Source organism: Metschnikowia bicuspidata (assembly GCF_001664035.1).
Source record: "Metschnikowia bicuspidata var. bicuspidata NRRL YB-4993 chromosome Unknown METBIscaffold_1, whole genome shotgun sequence".
In the NCBI taxonomy this organism is placed as follows: Eukaryota; Fungi; Ascomycota; class Pichiomycetes; order Serinales; family Metschnikowiaceae; genus Metschnikowia; species Metschnikowia bicuspidata.
The window spans coordinates 3997050-4023731 of NW_017387731.1; the positions used below are offsets into that span (position 1 = coordinate 3997050).

At 47.7% G+C, this 26682-nt stretch overlaps 9 protein-coding genes across 9 annotated transcripts, besides 1 other annotated feature; 5 read left to right on the forward strand and 4 right to left on the reverse strand.

Moving 5' to 3' along the window:
• Positions 1-876: 876 nt before the first annotated feature.
• Positions 877-2166, reverse strand: METBIDRAFT_10240 (uncharacterized protein; the record flags this gene model as incomplete). Its single annotated transcript, XM_018853721.1, has 1 exon — positions 877-2166. One exon carries the CDS (start codon positions 2164-2166, stop codon positions 877-879), a length of 1290 nt encoding a protein of 429 aa, XP_018714539.1.
• A 1422-nt stretch (positions 2167-3588) lies between these two features.
• METBIDRAFT_76943 (NADHX dehydratase) lies at positions 3589-4659 on the reverse strand (the record flags this gene model as incomplete). Its single annotated transcript, XM_018858611.1, has 1 exon — positions 3589-4659. One exon carries the CDS (start codon positions 4657-4659, stop codon positions 3589-3591), a length of 1071 nt encoding a protein of 356 aa, XP_018714540.1.
• A 1755-nt stretch (positions 4660-6414) lies between these two features.
• On the reverse strand, positions 6415-7295 carry METBIDRAFT_30406 (uncharacterized protein). The gene is given in 2 exon segments (XM_018855630.1): positions 6415-6961; positions 6974-7295. The coding sequence occupies 2 exon segments, from the start codon at positions 7062-7064 to the stop codon at positions 6792-6794; spliced, it is 261 nt and encodes an 86-aa protein (XP_018714541.1). The 5' UTR covers positions 7065-7295; the 3' UTR covers positions 6415-6791.
• A 510-nt stretch (positions 7296-7805) lies between these two features.
• MCR1 (cytochrome-b5 reductase) lies at positions 7806-8687 on the forward strand (the record flags this gene model as incomplete). The annotated part of the gene is made up of 1 exon (XM_018856439.1): positions 7806-8687. The coding sequence occupies one exon, from the start codon at positions 7806-7808 to the stop codon at positions 8685-8687; it is 882 nt and encodes a 293-aa protein (XP_018714542.1).
• An 881-nt stretch (positions 8688-9568) lies between these two features.
• On the forward strand, positions 9569-11708 carry DBR1 (RNA lariat debranching enzyme). Its single transcript, XM_018855631.1, has one exon. It carries the CDS (start codon positions 9930-9932, stop codon positions 11457-11459), a length of 1530 nt encoding a protein of 509 aa, XP_018714543.1. The 5' UTR covers positions 9569-9929; the 3' UTR covers positions 11460-11708.
• A 101-nt stretch (positions 11709-11809) lies between these two features.
• METBIDRAFT_30409 (uncharacterized protein) lies at positions 11810-13358 on the forward strand. Its single transcript, XM_018855632.1, has one exon. The coding sequence runs from the start codon at positions 11815-11817 to the stop codon at positions 13081-13083; it is 1269 nt and encodes a 422-aa protein (XP_018714544.1). The 5' UTR covers positions 11810-11814; the 3' UTR covers positions 13084-13358.
• A 1325-nt stretch (positions 13359-14683) lies between these two features.
• Positions 14684-14866: a sequence feature (Protein overlapping with rRNA (METBIDRAFT_37289, OBA24064.1) was converted to a misc_feature.).
• Positions 14867-16804: 1938 nt separating this feature from the next.
• ANT1 (Ant1p) lies at positions 16805-17848 on the forward strand (the record flags this gene model as incomplete). The annotated part of the gene is made up of 1 exon (XM_018856567.1): positions 16805-17848. The coding sequence occupies one exon, from the start codon at positions 16805-16807 to the stop codon at positions 17846-17848; it is 1044 nt and encodes a 347-aa protein (XP_018714546.1).
• Positions 17849-20787: 2939 nt separating this feature from the next.
• Positions 20788-21225, forward strand: RPS23A (40S ribosomal protein uS12; the record flags this gene model as incomplete). Its single annotated transcript, XM_018856632.1, has 1 exon — positions 20788-21225. One exon carries the CDS (start codon positions 20788-20790, stop codon positions 21223-21225), a length of 438 nt encoding a protein of 145 aa, XP_018714547.1.
• Positions 21226-22160: 935 nt separating this feature from the next.
• On the reverse strand, positions 22161-23921 carry METBIDRAFT_116957 (uncharacterized protein). Its single transcript, XM_018854064.1, has one exon. The coding sequence runs from the start codon at positions 23580-23582 to the stop codon at positions 22293-22295; it is 1290 nt and encodes a 429-aa protein (XP_018714548.1). The 5' UTR covers positions 23583-23921; the 3' UTR covers positions 22161-22292.
• Between the last annotated feature and the right edge of the window lie 2761 nt (positions 23922-26682).

Genomic DNA, 26682 nt, shown 5'->3' on the forward strand with positions numbered 1-26682 from the left:
TATTCAAGACATTCCGGCTATACGAGCAGGGCAATAAAGTATTTTGAAGACACAGCCTCAGATTTCTTCAGGCGAAACTCATTTAGTTTGAAGCACAGTCTATGAAGCATCTCACAACTTACGAATATGAGTAGCTGCTTGAGTACTTGCTTATCAATTTTGTTTTGTGACTTGAAGAAGCTAGTGGCTTTCTTAATGTCAATTGATTTTTTTTTTTCATCTGAAAGAGCTATTTTGACTATTCCTATCTTTAGAATCTGCAAGGGCTTGGGATACACGATTCGATAAGTAGGGACACTTATCCTATCTTAACGTAGTCTGATCAAGTAACAAATAAATGGTTCTGATGACACCATTTTGAACGGCAACTCCAGGAACTAGAATTATCATATTATCATCTCCACATATCAACATACCCTGTATTCATATTGATGCAGAACATTCAATCAAGGGCATCGATCTCTCAAATACTTCCGAGAAGAACAAGTGGCACATTCATCGGTTGTGTGTCCCATGACAGTACACATCAATGAAAACAAACACTCTTCACATGGTACTATCAAAAAGGAAATCTAACGAAAGCTCACGACACACCCTTAGCATATATCAGGATTCTATTGGCAGATTCTAGAACTCAGAAAGACCCTCTCTTCCAATCCTGAGCCAAGATTCGTCCCTCGATCATTTCTGGCGGGTTTGTTTTTTTTTTCTTTTTAAACACTGATCGTTCGCCACGGCTATCTTTGCATCAAGGCCAATCGTCTTGACCTGTCATTGTCTATAGTCGCCGCCACCGTCCGCTGTCACCGATCACCATCTACCATATCTTGCGTCTCTCAACTGACCATAATCTCTTGATCTACACATAGAAAACTCCTAGTAATCATCGTTGCGGTAATCGTCGTAGACTTCCTGATCCTCTTGCGACATCAATGAAGGCCGCCCGCGGCCGGCCGGCCGGCCCTCGGATTCCCACATGTCATCTTCCATCCAGCCACCGCCCTGCACCTGGCCCCCGCTAACCACCTGGGCAGCCTGGAATGAAGTCAAATCTCCGTCAAGAGCTCCGTCTCGGATATGCGCTAACGGGTCTGGGAGATGGCTGCGGATGTTCTGTGACTCATTCGTGGTTTGGGGAAAATTGGCCAGGTCCGCAGGCACGCTTCCGTGTGGAGGCACGTGGTAGTCGGGTTCGTGACTTCGCTCGTGGCGCAACGGATCACTGAGATGCTGGCGGATATCTTCGCCCGTGCTCTTTTGCACAAGCTTGTCGCCCTCTTTCGAGAGCTCGACCAGCCGGTCCAGGATTTGCGACATCAACTTCAAGAAATCCGACTGCTGGAATTTGTGCGCCGTTTCTTGTGATTGCTGTGCGTGGCCCGTGACCATCAGCTCGTGCACCTGGCGTGCCGCGTCGGCAAAGTGCTGTTTTTCGGTGTCGTCCACCGGCTGCACATTGTCGTGTTCCTGTTTGGCCTGGCCTGGCTGTTCGGCCCGGTGTGTCTGTGGGGCCTGGTTTTCGCCTTGCTCCAACTCCTGCTCGATCACGTCGAAATGTCGTGAGAGCGCCTGGTCGTCGATCTGGGACATATGCAAGTCGCTGTGCTGGTGGGTCTGCAGGCCGAGCTGCGTTTCGTGTAGCTGGTGGCCTAGCAGGCCCATCATTGGCTGGTGGGCTTGCATGTTTTGCCAGCCGTTCTGAGACACGCTTTGCATGGTTTGCATGTTTTGTGTTTTCGGCATGTTTTGCATGTTTTGCATGTTTTGCATGTTTTGCATGTTTTGCATGAACTGGAGATGCCAGCCCTCCTTCTGGCCCGTGCTTTGCGGATGGGCCCTGCTCTGTTCTTCAAGAGAAAGCCCCCGGAAATCCTGCACCCATTCTTGGTTCCTGCCCCCATGAGCACGGGGGCCCATTGGGGCCAGGGCGGCCGGGGCATATGTGTTTTGATTCTGTAGACTGTGCGCCTGGAAGTCGGAAGAAGTTCCCTGGTTGAACCGGTGGAAATCCTGGCTAAGCCTGGCGTCTATGCCCGGGCCATTGCGGAACGCACTAGGCGCCAAGTTTCCGGGCAAATGCTGCCGTTCATGCTGTAAGGAATTGTCTCTTTGCGTATGCTTGGAGAGTTGTGATAGCGCGTTTGCGGGCCCACAGCTGGCGTCCATTTCTGCGGATTTTGGCGCAATACGCTTGGGGAAATATAGTGCTTCGGAATTATAAAGCCGGGGTTTTGCGTCGGATCCCTGGTCTGTGTGGCGCTTCTAAACTGTCAGCCTGTAGAAGTCGGGGACGTGCCTTGAGAAAGGTTGGGTATCAGAATTCAGCCAAGCAGCACCTATTTTCCAAGAAGGCGCTGGTGGCTCTGACTATGTGTAAAATATCAGTGCAGACCTTAGTTTTGGTCGCTTGGCTTTGCAAAAAAAAAACGTAGCAGATGGGTGGGGAAAACGTGACTGGGAGATCTCGGTTACTATATAGCTTGCGTCTTGTGAAGATGCCGATGGACCGCGGATCCAGAGCCGAGTGCCGGTTTCGCCAAATGGTCAGCAGGTGGTGCGGAAAAATGTTCCCGATTGGGAGACTTTTTAAAGCGGTGGATCAGGCCGAGTCGAAAAAAGAGGCCCTTTGAATCAATCAAGAGTGGCGGGTTTTGGGGGGCGATTTGGCTTCTGATTTGGCTTCTGATTTGGCTTTTTATTTGGCTTCTAATTTTGCTTCTAATTTTGCTTCTAATTTTGCTTCTAATTTTGCCTCTGGTTTTGCCTCTGTAATGCTTCTAATTTTGCTTCTAATTTTGCCCCTAATTTTGCTTCTGATTTTGCTTCTGATTTTGCTTCTAATTTGGTTCTAATTCTGCCCCTAATTTTGCTTCTGTTTCTGCCTCTGTTTTGGCTTCTGATTTTGCTTCTGATTATGTTTTTAATTTGGTTCTAATTCTGCCCCTAATTTCACTTCTGTCTCTGCTTCTGTTCCAATCTGTTTCTGTTTCTACTCTGAACTAATGGAAGATATGCCTGTTTTCAAGCGGCAAATACTCTTTTCACTGTTTGACTATCTGGTCTGCTCTTAAACGCAACAGCTTTCATACAAAGTCTTACCGTCCAGCCTAATCAAGTTGGATGCCGCCCAATATTTTGCTTTGTGGGCTTCTGACTAATACAAACACAGCCCTCGTCACTTAGACATAAGATTCTTACAAGCGTTTGCTTGACATACACTACATTCAGCCAGCTGAAAATATTTGGCAAACAGCCATGATTTTTTTCAGCTACGTAAGGAGCAACCAGGAGCTTTGTAGAAAAGTCCAGACTTCAGCTGCCTCCAGCAATGGCACTCCGAAGTGAAAGGTTGAACGAAATACGGGCTATAATACTCTCTGTCCAGCAACCCGGCTTCGTCACAGTCGCAGGCTAATGTATCTCAAGTCTCGTCCATCACACTCCTGATAATCGTAGCGAGCCAGTCACTACTCACGCTCTCTTCCTCGGCCTTTTCACCCAAGGCCGCATCGTCACAGTCCACAAGACAATACAGTTGCAAACCCAGGATGTATTTTTCTCAATACCCAAGTGTCCCAGGGCCCATAATCACTGGCTCTTGCCAATAGTCTGCTCACCAGAGGCCTCGAAAAGCTCCCCATAAGCCTCGCCCAAGAATTCGTGGATGTTCGATGTCTGCATCGATCTCTTGTACCGGCCAAATGCTTTGTTGCTGGCCGCCCTCACCAACGCACACGCCGCGTAGCACGCAACCAAAGCAAGGTCGTCGTTTTCAATGTGCTCGTATCTCGGCGTTTCCCAGGCGCCCTCCTGATAATGGGACGCCCACACAAGCATGGTGGCCATGGCTCCTGTGAGTGTATCGCCCTGGCCACCCACGCGTCTGACCGACCCCTCCATATCGTTCAAGAGGCAGCTCTGGCCCCTCACTATGACCTCCTGTGCGCCCTTTTTCACCACCACCACGCCGCCCAACAGTTCCGAGACTTTCTGCGCGGTTTCTACGGAGTCTGTGTTTTCGATCCCGAGGGCCGAGCAGATCCGGCCAAACTCCACCACGTTGGGCGTGATCACGGCTTTCTTGTATCCCCGGATGAGCAGCGGGTCCAACAGAATAAGGAAAAGCGAGTCTGCGTCGAGAACCACCGGTTTGTTGGCCACCATGATCTCCTGCAAAATGCGCTGGAGCGTCTTGAGCATCAAGGGGTCGCGCCCAAAGCCCGGGCCCACCACAAAAACGTCGATCCGGTCCACGAGTGCCATCACCTTGGGCAAGATATGCGTGTCCACGATCTTCCCGAGCAGCTCGTCCTTTAAGGCCTCCGTGGGCGTTTTTTTCAGCAAGGCGGCCCACGTTTCTGCAGGGGCAAAGCGGGCCACCTCTGGATTCAGCAGCTCGTACAAATAGGGGTGCACCATCAAGTCGGGCGAGTATCCCTTGATGACCGGCGCCGCTAGTTTCTCGCAGATCACGTGGCTGAGGTCTGCGCCCACCAATGCTGCTGAATGGGAGGCAAAAAAGGGGGCGCCTGTGTAGTCCTCGCAGCCGCCGAAAATGCCGACCTTTCCCGCCTGGCCTTTGTGGAAGTTCAGCTGTAAAGGCTGGACAATCAGCCGGGCTAGCTTGAGTAGTTCTTTCTGTGATTTGCCAGCGAGCATAGCAATGGGTCGTGAGTATGTATTTGTGGACTTACGAGTTTATTTCAGTTGATGGATGAAATCCAACGTGTGATGTAGAGAAGAAGAAAGGTGGTAGCAAGGTGGATCATATGATCTGACGCTGGATCACCTGATGCATATGTAGGAACTGGGGCAGTTGCTCCGGATGCGGGGTGCGCAAGTGCGTCCGAAAGATATATAACTTCGTGAATTATTGGTGTATTAGAGGGGTCCGTTAGTCATAATGTGTTCATGGCATTTCTTCATTCTGGATTTATATGCCTAGATCCTCAAGCTGTGTTTGAGGGCCTCGGAAATCCGAATTTCGCTGTGTCTTAAGCCCTGGTTCGAAGAAATGCTCATGTAGGCTCGTTCGATAGGGGCACTAGCTGCGCATGTTCAATGTGACTGCAACAGTCGAGGCGGCACCGGAGTTTCTGAATATTTCAGAAAGAGTGGTTTCTTCCTCGTGCGTGCAGAAATCAATTTGCTGGTGTAGCTTTGGAACCTAAGTGATTGGAACAGCGGACCTGTTTTATTATTGCAAGGTCTGGTGCAGAACATAGCTTCGGGTCACTCCATTTATAATTAGAGTCTTTGTTTAATTGAGCTGCCCCGGGGCTTGCTCTCCAGCTTTCCTCAGGATGATCTACGTTTTTATATTTCACAAATATTGAGCTGGTTTTGCATCCACTTGTTTGAGTCCAGTTAGATTTTATGCTCAGTATATATATTTGGAGTTGTTATTATAGACTCAGCAGAAACCCGCTAGCTTCCGGGTGTCTGTAATCATTTTTTTTAGAGATCCTGGTCTAAAAAGCTGATATTATGTAGAGAACAATGCATGTATGTTTTTATAGCTTTTATTCACTGTGCTATGAAAGCCTGTTTGGTTCTATATAGAGTGCATGTTGAGAGGTGAATTTTGGCTCTGTTTATAAATATTGAGATTTTTTCCTACACATTGCAAAAATCATTCTCCTCACAACGCAATTTTGTTTTGTAAAAACCCATTTTAAAATACGAAACCGCAGAAATACGTTCTTTTTTTTACCGGAACACATGAGATAGCATAATTAATCAACGACTCTTTTTAAGTACCTGAAATTGATAAAGGCAGTTTGGCTCTCGTATCCGGCAAGCGCATCGCACGCCAGATGAAACTCATTAGCAGTAGCCACTAGCGATACATCATAGTATTTGATACGTGAATTTGTGTCTTGCTATTTGAGCTAGAATGCCCAGAAAAAGTGCCAAAAGCAACAGTTAAACGACAGGAGAACGAGACTACCAAAGACTAAATTGCCGAAACTTGTCAGAAGTCGAGTGCCGCCTCGACTACTCGCACGTTATTTAATGAGTTTTCTGATTTCCACTAATGAACCGCGAGCGCTGGTATTTCCATTCGGCACTGCCAAATAAACACAGCTACAATCACGACCACCAAAAGATGATAGCCACATGGCGGCTGCTAAAAGCTTGAAGAGAAGCCTCTACTTCTTCCGGGCGGTCACGTGACACATTCCATGTCTTGTTTCACCCAGAGTCTTGACCCATCTACGCTACGAGTCTTTACAAGAAGAACTATGGAAAGCGACATGACATGGTGCTGGATCTTGGGCTGTTGACAAATCAGGTGATTTGGATGGTTGGATTGAGGTATGTGGGTGCGAATCTCGGTCCAACCATGAAATGGCCGAAGGAGTTTTCTGAGATATTCCTTTTTATTTGAGTCTGAGGTGAGTTTTGGGCATTGAGCTAATCAGGTGGGTGAAGTTTTTATTTTGACAGGCTTCGAGGGAGGCAACAATGGAGATAATTGGAGGCGATACTCAGAAGGAAACAGAGGTCTTCCGGGTGCAATAGGCAGAGGTGTTAGTTCGAGGGAATGATCAGAGGGAATTAGAAGAAAAGTATTCAGGGGAAAGAGGAATAAGAGGAGTGAAGCAGAGGGAAGTATCAGAGGGAAGAAACAGGGAAATTATCAGAAGCCAGATTTAAGAGTAATAATTAGAGGCGCAGCGGGAGAATTAGAGAGAAAACCAAGAGAATAGAGATGTAACAAATAGAAGCAATAGGCCGAGGTAACAAGCCGAGGAAATACCCAGAGGTTTGATCAGAAGCATCACAGATCACAGAAGAGCTTTCAGAAAATCACCAGAAGTAGAACCAGATGTAATACCAGAAGTCATACCAGAAGTCATACCAGAAGTCATACCAGAAGTCATACCAGAAGTCATACCAGAAGTCATACCAGAAGTATTACCAGAAGCGTTACCAGAAGTAATACCAGGGGTAATACCAGAAGTCATACCAGAAGCACTAAAGATCATCATCAAAAATATCACCAAAAGCATTACTAGAAGCAATACCAGAAGCATTACCAGAAGCATTACCAGAAGCATTACTAGTCATACCATAAGCAATACCATAGTCATACCATAAGCAATACCATAGTCATACCAGAAGCCACGCCAGAAGCACTAAAGATCATCTCCAGAAGCATCACCAAAAGCAGCAAACCAACAAACCATAAGTCGAAGAAAAAAAAAAATATCAAAGTAAAAACGCCCGTCTCAATTAGGGCCGTGGCCGCGCGGTCCAGTCTTGCTCTTTCGCCGATTCCTGTTTCGCCCCCGCCCCGCCAATGAGCGACTGCGAAGGCGCAATGGCAAATTGCACCCACGTCATACCAGCACCTCCAGGGCCATCCCACGAAACCCACAGGCACCATGCCCCCAGCGCCAGGAGGTGCGGCAGAGCCCCCGCACGTGGCCGGGCCCCGGACCAGGCAAACAAAAAACACCGCCCTGCCAGTCTGGTTTTTTTTTTCTGCTGCCGTGGGGCGGCCAGGAAATATTATGGCCCTGGCCCCGGCTCGTTTTTTTTTTTTTTCGTTGGCCCTGCGTGCGCGCCCACTGTTGCTCCACGGCCAAGCTAGATACAAGAGCGCGGGCCCGGCGCCCTTCTTCTCCACCCTAGAAACTCCAGTTCCTGTCAACGACCGCCCCCCAAAAGCAGTCGAGCCCAAGAACACGCCGAATTTCGAAGCCGCCGAATTTCTAAGCCGCCGTTATCTCCGCAGCACGCAATTGCCCACCCGGAGTTAGCCTTGCACACCCCAAACACCGCCTGTGCTATCCACCATGTCTGTCACCAGAGCCGCCAGCAGACTCTTCTACCCCACGTTGGGCGCCATTGGCGCCGCCGGGCTCGCGTGGCACTTTTCCGGACCCAAGATCTGGAACGAGCCCTCCAAAACGTTCAAGGACGGCAGCGAGTGGATCGACTTGAAGTTGAAGGACTCGTGGCACATCTCGTCCAACACGAAGCACTATGTTTTCGAGTTGAACAGCCCGGACGACGTGTCTGGGTTGGTCACGGCCTCGTGCTTGATGGCCAAGTACGTGACGTCCAAGGGCAACAATGTGGTGCGGCCATACACGCCCGTTTCGGACCCCGACCAGAAGGGCACCATTGAGTTTGTCATCAAAACGTACCCCGAGGGCAAGTTCTCCAAGCACGTGCACGACCTCAAGCCCAACGACACGGTCAGCTTCAAGGGCCCCATCGTCAAGTGGAAGTGGGAGCCCAACCAGTTCAAGAAAATCACCTTGATTGGCGGCGGCTCGGGCATCACGCCCTTGTACCAGTTGATCCACGAGATCAGCAAGAACCCCAGCGACAACACCAAGGTGGACTTGTTCTACGGCTCCTTGAGCGAGAAGGACATTTTGTTGAAGAAGGAGTTGGACAAGGTGGCCGCCGAACACAAGGACCAGATCAACGTGCACTACTTCATCGACAAGCCGGAGGAGGGCTGGACCGGCCACACGGGCCACATCGACAAGGCCTTTTTGAAGGAGCACCTCCCGGGCCCCTCCGCGGACTCCAAGATCTTCGTGTGCGGACCGCCTCCTTTGTACAACGCCATTTCCGGCAACAAGGTTTCGCCTTCCGACCAGGGCGAGGTCACGGGCATTTTGTCCGAGTTGGGCTACACCAAGGACCACGTTTTCAAGTTCTAGGTGGCCCAAGTGAGTACGAGGCATATAGACCAATGTAAGCGATTTCCATGAGGCAGTGTAGGATGGAGAGGTAGTGTAGGATGGAGAGGTAGTGTAGGATGGAGAGGTAGTGTAGGATGGAGAGGCAGCAGGATGGAGAGGCAGCAGGATGGAGAGGGTAATGTGGGGAATTGATGGGGATTGTTACCGGACATTTACCCTGGGTAACAGTCCAAACGCTGACGTGTGCCAAGAGGTCATATTAGTATACTGTTGGTAAGCATACTGAGATACTCTTGGTAGACATACTGAGATACTATTGGTGGGCGTACTGAGATACTATTGGTGGGCATACTACAATACTGTTGGTGGGAAGATTGCGACATTGTTGGTGGGAATACAGCTGGCATTGGTAGAATAGTGCCAGTGGATGGATAGGCACACCGGTGGGATTGCCCATGGAGTATGCCACGTATCGCATAACCCATGATACATTTCATTTGGAACGGGCCACCGCTGAAACCAAAGATTTACTGCGTCGTCACTTTCCATGATATAGAAAAGTCCCAGGTTTCTTAATCAAATTGGTGGTATCCCCCTGAACATACATGCCGTATCACGTAAGGATAATGAAGTTCCCGAGCTGATTACCAAGAGCCACCGTTCGATTAATGAATGGTGATTCAGTTTCTGTACCTATCTGACTTCATGACAAGAGGGTTCCACTAGAACGAAGATTTTACTGCCAGAAGCTCGTCCATGCGTGGACAGGCCCCAGGCGCCAATGTATAACAATTCGTTTTCAAAGCTACAAATCGAAGCCAACATATCAAAAACTCTCAAGACACCTGCGAATAAAACTTAGTGCGAAGATAATTCATCAGTCGTACTCCCCAATTTCTCTACCCAATCGAAGAACACTTTATCTTTTCACAAGATTCAACTGACTCTCTCGAAGAAAAGACATTTAAACCGACACGCAAAAAATGTCAAAGTATTGTAGACCCAATCACTTGTGGCCAATGCCCCCATACAGTGCCAGTTTTTCTTGAAACGCTTGCTCACAATGGTGTTTCCCCACCCATCCCACGCCCATGGTTTACACACGATGATCGGACAAGAAGGAGCCTTGCCGGGTCTAAGAAAATCAGCTCGTCCCACTGAATTTCAATTTCAAGGGCCTTTACTTGACGTAAGCTTGACACGAGGTGTACGGGTGCAGGCCCATCTCGAACATCAGCTGAACTGCTTCTTTTCTCCCCAATGTCCACGAATATCCCGGATTCAGACTCCATTTGTGACATGAAGCCCGTACGTATAGCAGTAGAGGGCTGCTGCCACGGTAAGCTCAACAAAATCTACCTGCAAGTGCCGAAAAACGCCGAGCTTCTCGTCATCTGTGGCGATTTCCAGGCCATTCGCAACCAACGGGACCTAAAAGCAATGAATGTGCCCCAGAAGTACCTCGAGATGGGCGACTTCCCCAACTACTATCTGGGAAAGAAAAAGGCCCCTATACTCACGGTTTTCATAGGAGGAAATCACGAGCTGTCTCTGTATTTGAGGGAGCTCCAGTATGGAGGATGGGTCGCCCCAGGAATTTACTATCTAGGCGAATTCGGCACAATTTGGTACAAAGGCTTACGGATCCTGGGAGCCAGCGGGATCTACAGCCATGACAGCTTTGTCAAGGCGAAATCAGACAATCCGCCGGCGTACAAGTTGCCTTACAACCACTCCACTATAAGATCTATATATCACGTGAAGCCCAAGAACTTTCTCAAATTGATGCTTTCGGGCTCGTCAGATGTCATGTTGTCGCACGACTGGCCCAAGGGTATCTGGGAATGGGGCAACAAGGGCACTCTTTTGAAGAATAAGCCGTTTTTGAAGACAGACATCGAACGCGGCCATTTGGGTTCTCCTTTGGCCACCACAGCCATGACCCACTTGAAGCCTAAGAACTGGTTCTCGCTGCATATGCACACATTCTTTGAGGCCACAGTCAAGCACGAAAGCCCGGCTGCAAAAACCGCAGAAACGAGTGCTTTAGATCCAGGCGAGAATAAGCGAAGGAAGATTAGCGTGGAGTCCGAGAAACTGAAGGACGCCAATGAAATCGCGTTGGATATGGATGATATGGATGTTTCGGAAGAGACCTCCGGGCCTGATGAGACTCTTCAAATGGAACAGAAGGAGGAAAGCAAAGACATATCACCTTCAGGTAACACAAGCGCAGAAGACACAGAAGGCACATCCGCCGAGGGCCTGACAGATGCAAAAAACTCAAGAAGTCATGCCGAGGAGCCATCCTCAAAGATCACCAAGAAAGACAAGAAAAAAGCGGCCGCCAAATTCCGGTCTGCTGGCCCGGAAACATACTTCATGGCCCTCGACAAGTGCCTCCCAAGACGATCTTTTATCGCCGCAAAGTCTATTGAGGCCAACCCCCAGCACCCGTCTTTCAAGAACAAGAATCTTTACTATGACCCCAGGGCCATTGCGATCCAGAAGGTGGTGGAGAATTTCGTGAAAACACCCAATTGGGCGGATATCAGTGCGCAAGATCTCCTCGAGCCCGAAAAACTCGACAACTTGCTTGCGGAGCTCAACGAGATGGTTGATTTTGAGGCGGCAAAAATCCCCAATAACTCCTGTATTCCCAAGAATTTCAAGAAGGTGGCGCCGGACGTGAAGGTACAGGTGGTGCCGATGCAGTATTGGCCCAATAATCAGACCAAAGATTACTGTGAGAAATGGGGAGTGCCTGAGCCCGACTTAGAAGGCCCATAGTGGCATATAGCAGAAAGCTGGAGGTAAGAAGAATACTGTACAAAGGGGGCTTTTACCTATCTTCTACCAAGCTTAAGTCTGACTGTTATCCGATCTCTGAAAGGTTACAACGGCTAGCTAGGCATGGACAAACACAGAGGGATGTAAGGCAGATATAAATATCAAACGAGTATGAGCACAATTGCTCTGGATACTGGTTCATAGATCGACAAGCAAATCATTTAATAGAGACAGTCAAAAGAACATGCAAATAATATCTCTCCTGTGGAACAAGCACCATCACGTGACGAAGGTTCTTTTCCCCAGATCTCAGCCTGCTCATATTTCACTTCATACAAACACCTTTTCAGCCCCGATGTCTGTACATAGCTTCATCGCTCATTTCTTGAAGGAAAATGGATACAAAGAGACACTACGCACATTTGAGGCAGAGCACGGAAACATCATTCTGCCCGAGCTTCCGCACGAAGAAACCCTAGAAACAATCATTGCAGACCGCCTTAGGTATCTCAGCATAGATCAGAAAAATGGCCCTGATTATGACGAAGTTCTAAGTGATGACTTACAGGCAGTGAAAAGTACACAGCTCAAGCCGTGGCTGGCGCCATACCCGAAAACGCCGCTGGAATTGGGCCCGGTCAGCGAGCTTATAGTAGATTGCGCAATTCTAACACAGAAAACAGGGGAGTATGCACTTCTAGCAACCTCGGCTAAAAGCCTAGTAGTAGCAGACCTCCGTACGAAAAAAGTGGTGCTGAAGATCCAGGCTGTAATCGGAAACGTGGTTGTTAGACGTATAGTGGTGGCCGGAGACCTAGTTCTATTATGTGGCATGAACGGCAAGGTCACCAGTGGTAGGCTTTCGGAAAACCTATGTGGTTTTGACGCTCTATCCGAAACACAAATACATCCCCGGTTAGTGACGGATATAAAGGTGGTCACGTGGCATGGAGAGACATATGTGGTGAGCATGGGCTGGGACTTCCACGTAAAGGTGCACGTGGTGGACAAGTCAGATGGCTTCAAGTTGAAGCCTGTTGGTACGCCATACAAATTGGCCAATCAAGGAAGCTGTTTGGATGCCGTTGTATACGAAAACAAGCTCTATGTTCTAGTCTGCAAACGGGAGATCACCCTCATGGACGTTCTCTGTCTCAACGAGAAAGAAGCTTTCTACTTGGACTGCCGATTAGCGCTAAACGACGCTGAGTTTTCGGCTTCGGGGTTTTCTCCCATGTGCGTGAAAATCTTTCAAGAGAACGAGGTGGCTTGCCCCCTTGTGGCCGTGGGCACATCTCACGAACCACACATGCGGGTGATTGTGGTCCTGTTACGAGAAGTGGGCCAGAAAGATGACCTGTTTATTTTGCGAAATCAGATTCTTTGCAATTTAAACACTTATTCACCCCAGGACAAATATAGCGATGCACAAATCCAGTGGAGGTACGACGGAAGTGGGGTGTGGATCATTGGGGACGACGGGGTGATTCGAGGCCTTGATGTTTTTGATAAATCTGTCGACGTGAAGCTACATGGACACGATGGAAGAATAAAATGTGGGGCGTTCTATGGGGATAAAGTGCTTAGCTGTGGTACCGATAGGAAGGTGATCGAATGGTCGTGAGTAGTAGGAAGAAATTAGAGAATGATGAGGACTAAATTAGAGAAAAGGATATGATGTTTATAGTCTTGGTCTTGCTTCAAACATGCCATGGGAAGCATGATAAACGATGGGCGTTCTAAATACATGAAGTAGTACTGTGTTCTGGGCCGTGGAAACAGAGGGTTGCTTCCTGTAGAGCAGATCCCAACATCTGAAGAATGAGGGGAAGAATTAGAGAAATACTGAGAGAAGCATTAGAGAACTAATTAGACGATATATCAGAGGAAAAAAAAGAGGAATAATAAAAGTAATACTTTAATAAATTATCAGACGAAGAATGAGAGGAAGAATTAGAGGAAGAATTAGAGGAAGAATTAGAGGAAGAATTAGAGGAAGAATTAGAGGAAGAATTAGAGGAAGAACCCTAGAGCAAAAATGAGAGAAAGCTTCAGTTGAAGGATCAGAGAAATTATCGAATAAATTGACAGAGGAATAATTCGATGATGAACTAGACTATAAATTAGAGGAAGAATAGAGGAAGCATCAAATCATCAAATAAATTACCAGGGAATGATACGAGGAGGGGTTAGAAAATTAATTAGAGGAAGAATAAAGAATATGAACTTGTTTGACTGTCCCTTCGTCTTCTGCGAGACTCTTCCGATAAAAAACCATAGAAAGAATGATTTGAAACCTTTTTCTTTGTCGATTCATCTGATAAAAGAAATAAATTTACACAATAATAATATAAGTACAACCTTTAAACAGACCCCAGCTTTGTACCTAGTGTCGAATCGCGGCCCGTCCGCTTCTGCTAATTAAAGCCTGGCCGTTCACCTGGCATGTCTGTGTTTACGTATTGGATACTAAGTCATCAATTCCTAGCATAAGTGAAAAGTCGCTTCACTCAGATAATTGATTTTCTTTGTTTTAGTAGAGGGCTTATTTCTGGAACTATTTTTCTTAAAGAAACATCTTATTATAGGGTGTCACTGGAGCGATGTAAAACCCCACCACTAACGAAAAACTATAAAGAAAATAACCCGTATTAGATTGTAACATTGGCTCAGATAATAAGGCGCGAGCACAAATTCACGAAACCTCCCAAAGAGGATGTGACCTCAAAAAGACTTCTGCCCATAACCAAGGTCAACCACTTGAATAAAATCAACTAAATGTCATCGGCCCATAGGATATATTTTCCTGAGGGCCCGTGACCTTAGTTCATTTGACAAGGCGGCAGACGTATATCTGTCTTTGACTCCTGGTCCCTAAGCAAATAAACCATGCGAACGACTTTAATAAACCAGTCAAGGTGTCCGATTTTCTGTTTTTTTTTTCTTTTTTTTCTTTTGGTAGATTCATCTGATTAAAGGGGCAAAAATATATAACTAATATATATATAAAACCTTTAAACAGCTCCCAGCTACGTATTAAGTGTCTTAGCTCGGCCCGTCCCCTTCCGTTAGTCACGGCCTGGACGGTCCTCATGGCCCGTATCTGTTTACGTATTGGATATTACGTCATCGACTCCTTGGATAGAATTTTGGAAGGAAGTATTTGAAGGAGCTAGCTTACCTGTGTCGAAAATCCTTCTTTAGTACCTTTTTTCTTTTTTAATTCACATATACAATTCTCGCAACCCTCTTGGCCGAAAGTAACATCTGTAGAAGTCTGTCGGTTGCGGCCATACCATGCAGGAAGCACTGTTTCCCGTCCGATCAACGTTAGTTAAGCTGCATAGGGCCACACTGAGTAGTGTAGTGGGAGACCATATGCGAAATTGTGGTGCTGCAATCTTTTTGCCCCGACAAGGCCCGTATAGGGAGAAGCCGACACCATCAAGCGATCGTTTCACTTCCGTGAACACCACTCAATAATGAATACGATAAACGGTTTGATATTCTGAGGCCCGAACAAGATAATAGGAAGGGTTTGGTCTTCGCAACTTAGCACATGTAAAGTGAACCTACGACCTGACACTGTCTGATGCCACATGGATCAATCGCATGACTTTTGTTCTTTTGAGCCTCGCGGGTATATTGCGGGAAGAAACACATTCCAAAGGCCAGACACATTTGGAATGTCGCACTCCGTCACCGGCTCCATTTCGTATAGAGTACGATTGAAAGGCCTTCGCGATACATCTTCCACACATGATTAGAAGCGCTCAGCTTGTCAGGCTAAGACGGTCCAACAGTATTTTTTTACTTACTAAGAGTATGGAGCTTTTGTGTGGAAGCCCCACTGTTATTGTCAAGCTTAGTGAGACTTCACATCATGCATGGAAAACGTACCCAAAAACGTCAAAAGTTTCTAATGAATTGAACTCTTTATGAAAGTATGAAGTTCTGAATTCAGTGAGCTTCAATTCTTCTTTCTGGAGGTTTATTTATATGGGCCACAGCACGTCGCTGGTCTGAACCTCTGAGAGCTGACCAAGGAACTATACCAGAGAAAATAATACTTTTTACTTCCCCCCACTTCGGGACTCAAAAGTCTGCCACTAATCGCTCTCGAAACAAGGAATTCCAAGATCCGTTTTCTCGCTTAATTAATTTATTCAAGCCCTGGTCAGCACCAGCTCCCATGCACCAGAAATGCCAAATCAAAAGAGTAAACCAGGGTCATAAATGCCATAATACCAGTCGTCTCAAAATGTGCATGGTATGTCTTTTGTAAGCTGGATGACATCTCAAGTCTATGGCTTTGGTTATGCAACCAAATATGGCTCGACAGATTAACACCAGCCTCATTCTACGCTTTTTCGCCTTCTTTTCTAGCTTGAAACATTTGATGAAACAAAAATATGTACAATTTTTATCAGAACATCTGCCAGCTCTTTTAAGTAGATACATCTGATAGAAGAAAAGCAAGAATCATAAAGATTTTGTACCAACGCTTAACTTTTTAATAGGTACCTAGTGCCCTAATATATATTTTTTGTCATTCCCAATGGATTTTCAAGCAGATTTCGGGAGCCTCCATCATCTGACCAATCCAAAAACAACCGTCCCGGGAAAACCACAGGAAGAGCGGGGGCATTCTGTTCAACAGGCGCAGCCGCAGCGCGGTCACGTGGAGGCTCGTCACGTGACTACAATAGCCCTGCAGACAGCGATGTGGGGCACATTCTCCTCTTCTTTCCTCGGCTAATGCGCACGCGTATGCACACGGTCCATCCTCGGGCCAGACAAGCGTATATAAAAACACTTCACGTCAGGCCTCAGTTATGGTCCCGTCCCAGGTATCGCCGAAGTACTTAATTCTGCACTTGATTTGCACGTGCTGATCAGAATTCCTTTTTTGCCCATATAAGACTGGTCGCGCCTGGCTGATTGCTTGCTAATAGACGGATTCTCCATTGTCGATTGGTTCCATAGATCGAAACACACTAGGAACCAGCGGGATCCATTCAGTTCTTTTTCGCCTGCACTTCTCGGGTGCATAGCCGCTTGGTATTGTCTTGTGATTCTGTCTGTTCTTCCGGGATCGACTCGCTGGTATTTCCCCTCCTGGTACATACATTGTTCTAGTGCTTCGTGTTTCTTTGATATCACGGGCCATTACATAGAACCCGGAATCCGGTAACTTTTAGGTACGGTTTAGACTAACCGCCGCCAAACATCGGTGCATTCCCACGCTACATCGGTGCATTCCCACGCTACATCGGTGCATTCCCACGCTACATCAAAAGCTACGGATCCACCCCTCATACACTCGTATATACTCCCAGTACACCATGGCCCTTACACCCCTAGAAAAAGCCGCCAGTGGAGCCTTGGCGTCGGCCATTGCCAACACCTTGGTGTACCCGTTGGATTTGAGCAAAACAATCATCCAGACCCAGGTCAAAAAGCACGACTCAATGCTGCCTAGCAGCAGCGTGGAGGGCGACATTATGAGTGCCAGCACGGGAGACGACTCCGTTCTTGTGAGCCGCAAAAAGAACGCCTTGAAGTACAAAAACACCGTGGACGTGTTACAGAAGATCCACGCGAAAAAGGGCGTGTTGGGCTGGTACCACGGGTTGTTTTCGTCCATCTTGGGCTCTGCGGCCCAGAACTTCTCCTACTTCTACTGGTACTCGGTCGTGCGGCAGGCGTATGCGCTGCTCACCAAAACCGCCGCCACCCGCAAGCATCTGACGGTGCTCGAGTTGTTTTTGGGGGCATTGGCCGCGGCCATCTCGCAGCTATTCACCATGCCGATTGGCGTGATCACCACGCAGCAGCAGACCGACAAGGAGCACCGCTCGTTGTACCAGTTGGCCCGGGAGATCTATGTGCACGACGGCGTGCATGGCTTCTGGAAGGGCTTGAAGGTGTCGTTGGTCTTGTGCATCAATCCGTCCATCACCTACGGTTCGTACGAGCGGTTGAAGCAGATTTTCTTTGAGAACAAGGAGTTCTTGGGGCCCTTGGAGAGCTTCTCGCTCGGCATGTGTGCCAAGTCGCTAGCCACGCTCTCGACGCAGCCGTTGATCGTGTCCAAGGCAATGCTCCAGAAGAAGGTGGCGAAAAAAACGGCTGCAAAAGACAGCGGAAGTGTGGAGACAGAGACTCCTGATCACGATGACGACATCCACTTCAATAGTTTTGTGGAGGCCTTGGCCCACTTGTGGCAGACAGAGAAAATCCGGGGGTTGTACAAGGGCGTGGCGCCGCAGTTGTTGAAGGGAGTCATAGTGCAGGGCATGTTGTTCATGTTCAAGGACCAGTTGGACTTGCTCTTCCTTGCCTTTTTGAGGATGCTCAAGGCAAGAAAGAAATTGCGCATTGTCTGAGTGCTGTGGGGCTTGTACTGAGCCATTGTCTTTGGGAAGCCTTGGATAGGGAGATAGATAAGAAAAACTATACGCCGCAAAGATGAGCAAACTCGTCTAAATGCTGCACCTCCATCTTTAATTGTATAATGCATCATGTGCTCTTCTACGCTCAGGTTATTGACTGGTCAAGAGTAAGATTGAGAACCCACGTTCATGCTTGCAGACTGTAAAGGCAAGTCATATATTATGCATCTCGAAGACATGAACGTTGTGGATAACAAAATTAACCCTTATAGATAAAGAGACAGTGTATACGTACTGCCTGAAAAGAAGGGTATTTAGATTCTCAAAATGTATGTTCTAGTAATATAGACCAGAACTCTCCACACCAGCGAAACTTTATTGGGGTTCCCGGACTTCTTTTTTATTATTTGTAATCGAAAAGTCCCCTGAAAGGCATTGTGAATGTGCCAATGAGGGGTTTAAGAGCACATGATTTCAAAGCAAAGGGTTTGTAATACTGTAGATTGTTTTATTCACGCACCTGCGTCGCTTTTACACGCTCGGTGTTTGACCTAGACTGATGCATATGGTATGCTTCAATAGATATACCAGACATGGTTGGCATGCCTTTTGAACACAGAGACTACGTTGAGAAGGTATTTCTCCATCAAACCTTTCACAAAATCCCTTTTCAGCTAGTTAAATAACAATTCTCTAATTACCCATTTTATTACTACTAAAAATCAGAACACCTCGCAACTCCTCATACTGTTTCTACAATACTGAATTTACAATTGAATAGTACTACTGATATTAATAAATGTTTACATTTTATATACTCCAAATCAATTCCTAGCATATATGGAGAAGCTCCTCCACACGAAGTGTCACTATGCGCTGTATCGCAGTTTTGAAAGAAATATTTGTGAGGAGAATGATAAACTTGGGGCACATTTCATTGACGAAGCGAAGAGACACGGTGGTGAAGAGAAATTCCAAAACGGTAGGGGACTTTTGAGCTGGATTTTTCTCTACCCTTAGAGCTTTGCAACTCAGATGCTTAAAAGATGACCGGCCACGGGGAATGAGCCTACACCCATCGTCATGTGTGAAATACTTAGTGTCCATGTTCCAAAGATCGAAGGATTTTGGGGCGGTGTGTCGGGGAGATCAATTTGCTTATACGTATTGAATGACTTTAATTTAGAGATAGTCTTTGTGTTTTTTGAAAGTAAAGGCTTTATCAATTAATTCCAATCTGGTACTGGCGTAACGTGTGGACGCCAAACTTCGATGCCAAACTTAGATAAAGGCTGTATTTGCAACTTTCCGACGGTAATTCATTCTATAGTGTATTTATGATAGTCGATCGAGTTTATCGTGCATATGTTCATGATCAAATTTTTTGCGCTTCTCGAGACCACGAAAGTTATGTATACCATAGGTATTGAAAGTACAACCAATTGGTCGAAAAGTCGAAACATTTTTTTCCGGACAGTACATGCAAGGTTAGCAAAGGTACTTATTGTGGTTGCAATAGAAAAGAGAGGCGGAAGCACGTATCATATATTTGTCTATTAGCCATCTCTCAGGTAGCCATCTCTCCAGTAGCCAAATAATTGAATATATACTCTGAAATCGGAGATAAAAAAGGGTTATTTATACTTTAGGAGTAACTAATACAGGTAATTCACTACATGTATGATATTCTGCAGGTTTAGCTAAAATTAAACCGATATCTGAATCTCTAACATCTCTCATTTTATTATCTAAAACATCAGGAGTAACTTGTATTTCAGAATCTTCATTTAAACCATTCTCAAAAGATTAACGGATTGTTAAATTATTATTTATTTGCATCTAATTTTAGCAGACTAGGAAGAATTATATGATATCTACAAAGCTCTTGTGCTTATACTTTAGCTTCTAAATATAAAGCATCCTCACCTAAAATGTATAAAAGATTTGGAAAAAAAATAACCTGTCCTGAAACTGGGCATGGACTTAATTTACCAAGTACTCTTAAAGCCAAACATGATTTTAATCATAATCAAAATCATTCTATTGATCCTATTGGCCATCTCTCCATTAGCCATTTCTCTATTGGCCATATCCACATCTACATCTATACATATTTATATTATCTATATATGTCCAGTACCAATTTTCCGGCGGTCTCTGGAAGAGGTGAACCATTATGTGTCAATTAGAGATTCGGCCAGAAACACAGACCTAGGGCAACGAACCATCACGCGGAAAGCGAGACCTCTTAACTCTAGATCATAGATACATATGCAAAGCCAGAGCCAAAAGAAAAATAAAAAAGCTTCAAATGTCTTTTGATAGCCGAAAAATCACATACATCCTCGTCATACCCAATTTCTCTACTCTCGTATTTCTCTATTCTCGTAAAGAGAGAGAGAAAGCATATTTATGCCGCACTGAAGTAACTATAACAGTGAACCCAGCAGCCCGTCCAAGAGGCACGAAGTGCACCAGGAAATTAACACCAAGATCCATAAGCAACAGCACCGCACAATTTGGCAAGACTGGAAGTATCGTGTCAATTGGCCTATGGCGTCGAAGCCAGCCAGCGGAGGTGGGTCACGTGACGCGCCGGACTCAACCACCCACGCTTCCAAACAGCCGCCACAACCAACCCATAAACGCAACACAACACAACCAACCCATAAGCGCGACACCGGGAAACAATAAACACAAATCAACACCATCAGCCAACCAGCGCCCGCCAGGGCGAGGCGGCGGCAAGACGTCACGTGACTTTTCTACAGGTCTGCAGGGCTCGAGCCCTAGGCACGTGCGCGCCGGCGCGTCCTCCTGCAGTGCCCAGCAGCGGCCCGCGCACGTGACCCCGCTACGCGGCAGCGAGCGGACGCAGAAAAAAAAGTCTTCTTCCCGAAATCTACCCTCTAATCTCATCTTCATCAGCAACCATGGGTAACGGTAAACCAAGAGGTCTTAACTCCGCCAGAAAATTGAGAGTCCACAGACGTAACAACAGATGGGCCGACCAAGCTTACAAGGCTAGATTGTTGGGAACGGCTTTCAAGTCTTCTCCATTCGGAGGCTCCTCGCACGCCAAGGGTATTGTGTTGGAGAAAATCGGTGTTGAGTCCAAGCAGCCAAACTCCGCTATCAGAAAGTGTGTGCGTGTTCAGTTGATCAAGAACGGTAAGAAGGTCACCGCCTTCGTGCCAAATGACGGTTGTTTGAACTTTGTCGACGAGAACGACGAGGTCTTGTTGGCCGGTTTCGGTAGAAGAGGTAAGGCCAAGGGTGACATTCCAGGTGTCAGATTCAAGGTTGTCAAGGTCTCTGGTGTTTCCTTGTTGGCTTTGTGGAAGGAGAAGAAGGAGAAGCCAAGATCGTAAGTTTTCCCTGTTTCCCTCTGCATATGCGCCCGGTTATTCACATACCTATATAATAGTACGATACATTGATTAGCAGACGTGTAGGCCCGAACGGGCGAGAGCCATGCTTTTGTTCTTTGTGGTCAGCCTTGGATGAGGTGCGTAGACTGCTGATACGCAACTGCTACTGGTGATAGTAGCTGATGGGCTTTGGCATTGAGGGCATACTTGTGGCTCGCTCTTTTTGTTGGATGCTGACAATGTAAACTTGGCATTGAACAAAAGGCCGCCGCAAACAGTTCGAGCACCGGAAGCCAAATCCATGGCTTTTGGCGATTCGAACTGTTGCGCTACAACATCCATAGCTCCAGTAATTGTGATTGGCCCATGTTGTCTCGAATACACCATGGGCTTGGAACGAACGCTCGGGCAATTCGAACCGGAAACAGATAAATACCTGGGTGGAAGCTACGGTGATGGAGCGAATGTCTGTGTGGAACTGTGCCCTCATTCCAGCCGTGGATCGTGCCGGTTGTTCACTGCGGAATCAGCCCGGAACGCTGGTATGGTGTGCAGCAATTTTCGGGGGTCCCCCGAGCACTGCCAACTACGGGCCGCCAAGCATTGGGCGTGGAAACCGACGGAATACGATTTCATTACAATTTGAGTCATTGGCTTACGCACGGGCGCGAGATCAAGTGACACCACTCGCGCGGGCGCAGCCGTTAAATCTTGGGACGGGTCCTTGGCCCCAGCACCGTCTGCCCCGCCTCTTTCTTTTGATTCTCGTTGGCTGTAGATGTCTGTCCAGCCTCTTTGTTTGAGATCTCTCTGGCCCCAGAACACTGTATCGAAGCTTTTGTTTCGGTTCTCTGGCTCCACAACAGTCTGTCCATCCTCTTTGTTTCGGTTCTCCAGCTGCACAACAGTCTGTCCATCCTCTTTGCTTCACTTCTCCAGCTGCACAACAGTCTGTCCAGCCTCTTTGCTTCACTTCTCCAGCTGCAAAACAACCTCTCCATCCTCTTTGCTCCACTTCGCTGGCTCCACACCACTCTCTCCAAGCACCAGCGCCGCGCCCGGAGCAATCACATGGAAAGGTTCTTGCCCTCGATGGAAGGCCCCGACTTCTTCACCACCTTCTTCTTGGAGTTGGTCATCTTGCGGTTGATCCGCGTGAACATCTCGCCCGAGCCGCGCTGCAGGCGCATCAACAAGCTGGGGTCCACCCTGGGCGCAATCTTGTACGCCGTGGTCCGCGCGCTCGGAATGGCCGCGCGGTTGCGGCGCTCGGCCTGCTGCTCGTAGAGCGACTTGGGCTCGGCCGGCTTGGCCCGCTGCAGCGCCAACTTGTTGGAGAAGCGCGCCTTGTTGTAGTCGTTGAAGCGGATGGTGCGGTCCTTGTACGAGTCCAGCTTGTTCAAGATGGGCCTCGTCCACTCGCCGATCAAGCGGTCCACGATCTTCTTCAAGTTGGGCTCCGTGCGGCTGCTCCGCTGGTAGAACACGAGCACCTTGCCGATGCCGCTGGCCACAAGGTGGTCCGTCTTGATGGGCAAGCTCGCAAGCAGCAGGAGCAAGTCCTTCTGGATCTGGTACGCGGGCATGGACGCGTCCGGCAACGGCTCGAGCCACAAGCGCACGGCCTCAAGGAGGTTGTTGTCCAAGATCAGAATCGCGAGGTCTGCCTTGGCCAAGGTGTCCATGACCTCGCGCAACAACTTGAGCTTCTCCGTGGCGATCTGGCCCTGCAGGTTCTTGTCCACGTCCATGTTGGCGGCCTCGATCATCTTGTTCTTGAGGTAGTCGATCCGGTCGTCCTGCATCCGCTCCAAGTCGTCCTCGTCCGCCCGCCGCCGCTTGGCCGTGCGCGCCTTGACGGCCAGGTCCATTTTCTCCTCCAAGAGCCGCCGCCTGCGCGCCGCGGGGTCCTCGTTGGAGAAGCCCATGCCGCCGTCCTCGTCCGCGCCCAGGTCCATGGGCGTCTGCGCCTCCGTGCGGGCCGCGGGCTCGTCCGCGCCGCGCCGCCGGATGTTCTTTTTGCGCGTCTGCTCGGCCGCGGCCGCCGCGGCCTTTTGTGGCTTCATGCTGAAGAGATTGGTTTCGTCGTAGTCGCCGGTTATGTGCGCGGCGGGCTCGCCGCTTTCGGCCCGATGCGGGACCACGTCGTCATCCGCTGGCCCGGCGCTTTCCGGGGCGATATCCCCGGGGCCCTCGTCCTCGATATTGGCCTCGCCAATCGTCGGCGGGAGCTGTTCATCCTCGGCCTCTTGCTGGGCGTGTTGTTGCGCGGCCTGCTGGGCGAGCTCGGCGGCTAGCGGCACGACATCCGAGGGCGCCGCCGCCTGTTCCGAGGGGTGCTCTGTGGGGGGGTCCATGTCCAGGGGGTGTTTTTTTTTGGGTGGAGAAAGAAGAGAAGTGCAGTGAGAAGGAGGAGATATGGGGGCCGGTGATGCTGGAACGCTGGGCGGTCGCGTGTCGCGATGTCGCGCGACATTGGCCGGGGCCGGGCTGTGTCCTGGGATAGGGCCGTGCTTGCCTGTCCAGATGAGATTAGGGGTGCAAAGCCTATGGAGGGTGCTGGGGGCTGCTGGGCCTGGGGGGAAGGCGCGTGTTTTTGGGTTTAGGCGAACGTGGGTTTTTTTGCGTGCTGTTGTTTGGTGCTGGCCGTAGTAATTAGCTGTGCGGAATGTAATTTATAGTATTTATGCCGGCCGCGAGCGGGCCCAGGTAACAAACGCAGATGTCATGGGTAGGTCAAATGGATAATTTATGTTTGACGTTTCAGAAAAAGTACGAGGGTTGGTGGGAAAGATGCTTATGGTTGTTGGTATGGAAATTTATGTTTGACGTTTAAGACAAGACTACGAGAATCTGGTGGCGAGGATGCATATGGTAGGTCAAATGGATAATTTATGTTTGACGTTTCAGAAAAAGTACGAGGGTTGGTGGGAAAGATGCTTATGGTAGGTGGAATGGAAATCTATGTTTGACGGGGAAAATTGATTGTTTAATCAACCAGTTCATGGAGCACCAGACAGATTCACTAATTGCGCTGAGAAAACCGGAAGAGTCCGTGGAGTGCCTAAACTCAACGCCACTAATCCAGGCTTCATTCACTGCCGTGGAATACGCACAGATAATGTTCTATTGCAGGTTTACACACTTGGGGTTTTTTGGTACAAACTGGAAATGTCGCTTGGTGGAAAAAGACGGGCAGCTTGTAGAAGAATCTGTAGCATACTAAACACGCAGCTGTAACGGTGGAGACTGGGTCGTCACTCATCCTCCATATTCCATGAAATAAAAAGACCAAAGTGGAATACATCCCCTTGAGCAAACACGGACGTCTTTTTTGAGTACTAGCGGTATTGAACAGTGTTTGGCCTAAACGAGATCGCTTCAATGGGCAGACCCCAACAATGCTGCATACTGCAGCACCCTATTATATAAGAAATGACTGCGTCATAATAAAAGATGGCTGAAGTAGACAGTGACGAGATGAAACGTAGTCATAAAAATAGCTGCAGCGAGTAGTGGTCCATTTTTGCGACGGAGCTGAATTAGGCAACATTCTGTCAAAAGAACAACAGCTGTAATGACCAATGCTCCATTGCATGAGCTTGCTGTCATAAGCAGGCTTATATTCCGAGCTTGCTGTACTGAAAATTCCCAAATTAAACGCAATAGGTGTTATGAGTCTTTATTAATGATATTCAACCAAACAAACTCTCTTATCTTCTATAAATGGCGATTTCCCAATGGTAATTGATAGTGTACCTGGGCACTCCAATGGCATCATTACATGAAACAAGATACATCAAACGAGTTGCATTTTGTCATAACAAATCTGTTGCAAAACCAAAGTTACAGCGAGCAGCGCCCCATCAAAATAAATTCCCTTTTTTAGAGGTGATTCACATTTTCATTCTGCATTACAGCTGAACTCGCCCGCTGCCCGGCATAAAAAAAAAAGAGGATCCTTCCCCAAAGAAATAGCTTTTCCCAAACATTTACGTGCAGAGTATTTTGTGAAAGACCATGGGATTCACCTATGGCTTTCATTTTCGGCCCCTCAAAACAAATCAGTAGTATTAGCTGGTGTCTCGGGTAACCAAAATCACCAGAGTAACACGCCTGCTGAGTACACAGTCTACTTTGGGGCCGAGATTCCATTTGCGTGAAATTGCCAGATCTCATTTTGCAAGAAACCTTGGAAATCGATGGTAAAATTTCCCGGCCACATCGGTGTGTCACATTAAAGATATCCAGCAGGTGGTAATTGAACCAGCTACATGTCGCGGCACATATAATTTGTATTTGTAGATGTTTTTGGTGATACTAGTATACCCGGAAAAGGACTAAGCCTGCTTTCGGGAATAAGCAGAGACGGGTGCAAAATTTATCATTATTGCCATGGAGCACACTGTGATGTGTCCAATGAAGCCTCCATGAAAGAGTGTTTCCATGCATCAAAAGAAATAATGTGTGTTGATCCAAGGGTATATCAGAAGACATCCGGTGGGATTATTATGGATGAAAAGATACCCCAGACGCAAGTATGGTGAAGAAAACACGAAGAGTACAGCCGAAGTTCAAAAAACAGCGTGAAAGAGCCACGGGTCATTCAGATTTCAAACCAAAATGATAGTCATGTTTGTTTAGTCACCGAGTAAGAGCGACTTGCGCAGACTGGCCGATGAAAGTGGTCAAATGTGACTGGGTCTGCAAAACTGAAACGTTAAAAGCCAAGAAGCCTGTATAAGCTTGGGACGAGGTGTTGCCACCAACATCAAGCAGATTGGACTGTTATCGGTATACATACTAGGATATCCTGAAATCACAGAGGTCCTACTAGTGGGGACCTTTTGACGTGGCGGTGGGCAGGAACAAATGTGAGCACTTGGATTTTCCCACTGTCATAGCTGGGAAGTATTCAAGTCATTGCCAATATACCCTAGATCTCAGTATATCCAGATGGTATCGCACTTTTATTTCATCATACTTGGTTCTATTAAACAAATGTTGCAGCGCACTTGGATCATCCCACGTCCTTTGAATCCAGTCTCGATATTGCCAAACCTGAATCTTGCCTTACCTTCTTTTTGGGTTTCTTGTTCTCACTGCCTCCATGTATCACCTCTATCTACCACACCTGTGTTATACTAGACCTAGGTTTCATCTTTTGCAACCGGCATATATCTGCATTAAGTAGAGTCCGCTAACATTGAGCTTCATCAGGCCCGAGTTTTATCAGACACAGATCCAGCCTATTCTGACTGTTTTCCCACACCCGATTCACCATGTTCTATCATACATAAATTTCATGAAATACGCATGACACAGTCGGCCAAGAATATACCATCACCAGATTCCATCTAATACACGTATTATGCAGCCCAAACGTATAATTTCAAGACTTCACACCCGTGTCACATACCATTTGGATTCTACTATGTTCATTTCACGGGGGGGGGG

What these genes read in the sequence shown, in the direction of transcription:
- METBIDRAFT_30406 (XM_018855630.1), bottom strand. Translation starts at nt 7,064, where the DNA reads ATGCTTCTGGTAATGCTTCTGGTAATGCTTCTGGTATTGCTTCTAGTA.
- DBR1 (XM_018855631.1), top strand. Translation starts at nt 9,930, where the DNA reads ATGTCCACGAATATCCCGGATTCAGACTCCATTTGTGACATGAAGCCC.
- METBIDRAFT_30409 (XM_018855632.1), top strand. Translation starts at nt 11,815, where the DNA reads ATGTCTGTACATAGCTTCATCGCTCATTTCTTGAAGGAAAATGGATAC.
- METBIDRAFT_116957 (XM_018854064.1), bottom strand. Translation starts at nt 23,582, where the DNA reads ATGGACCCCCCCACAGAGCACCCCTCGGAACAGGCGGCGGCGCCCTCG.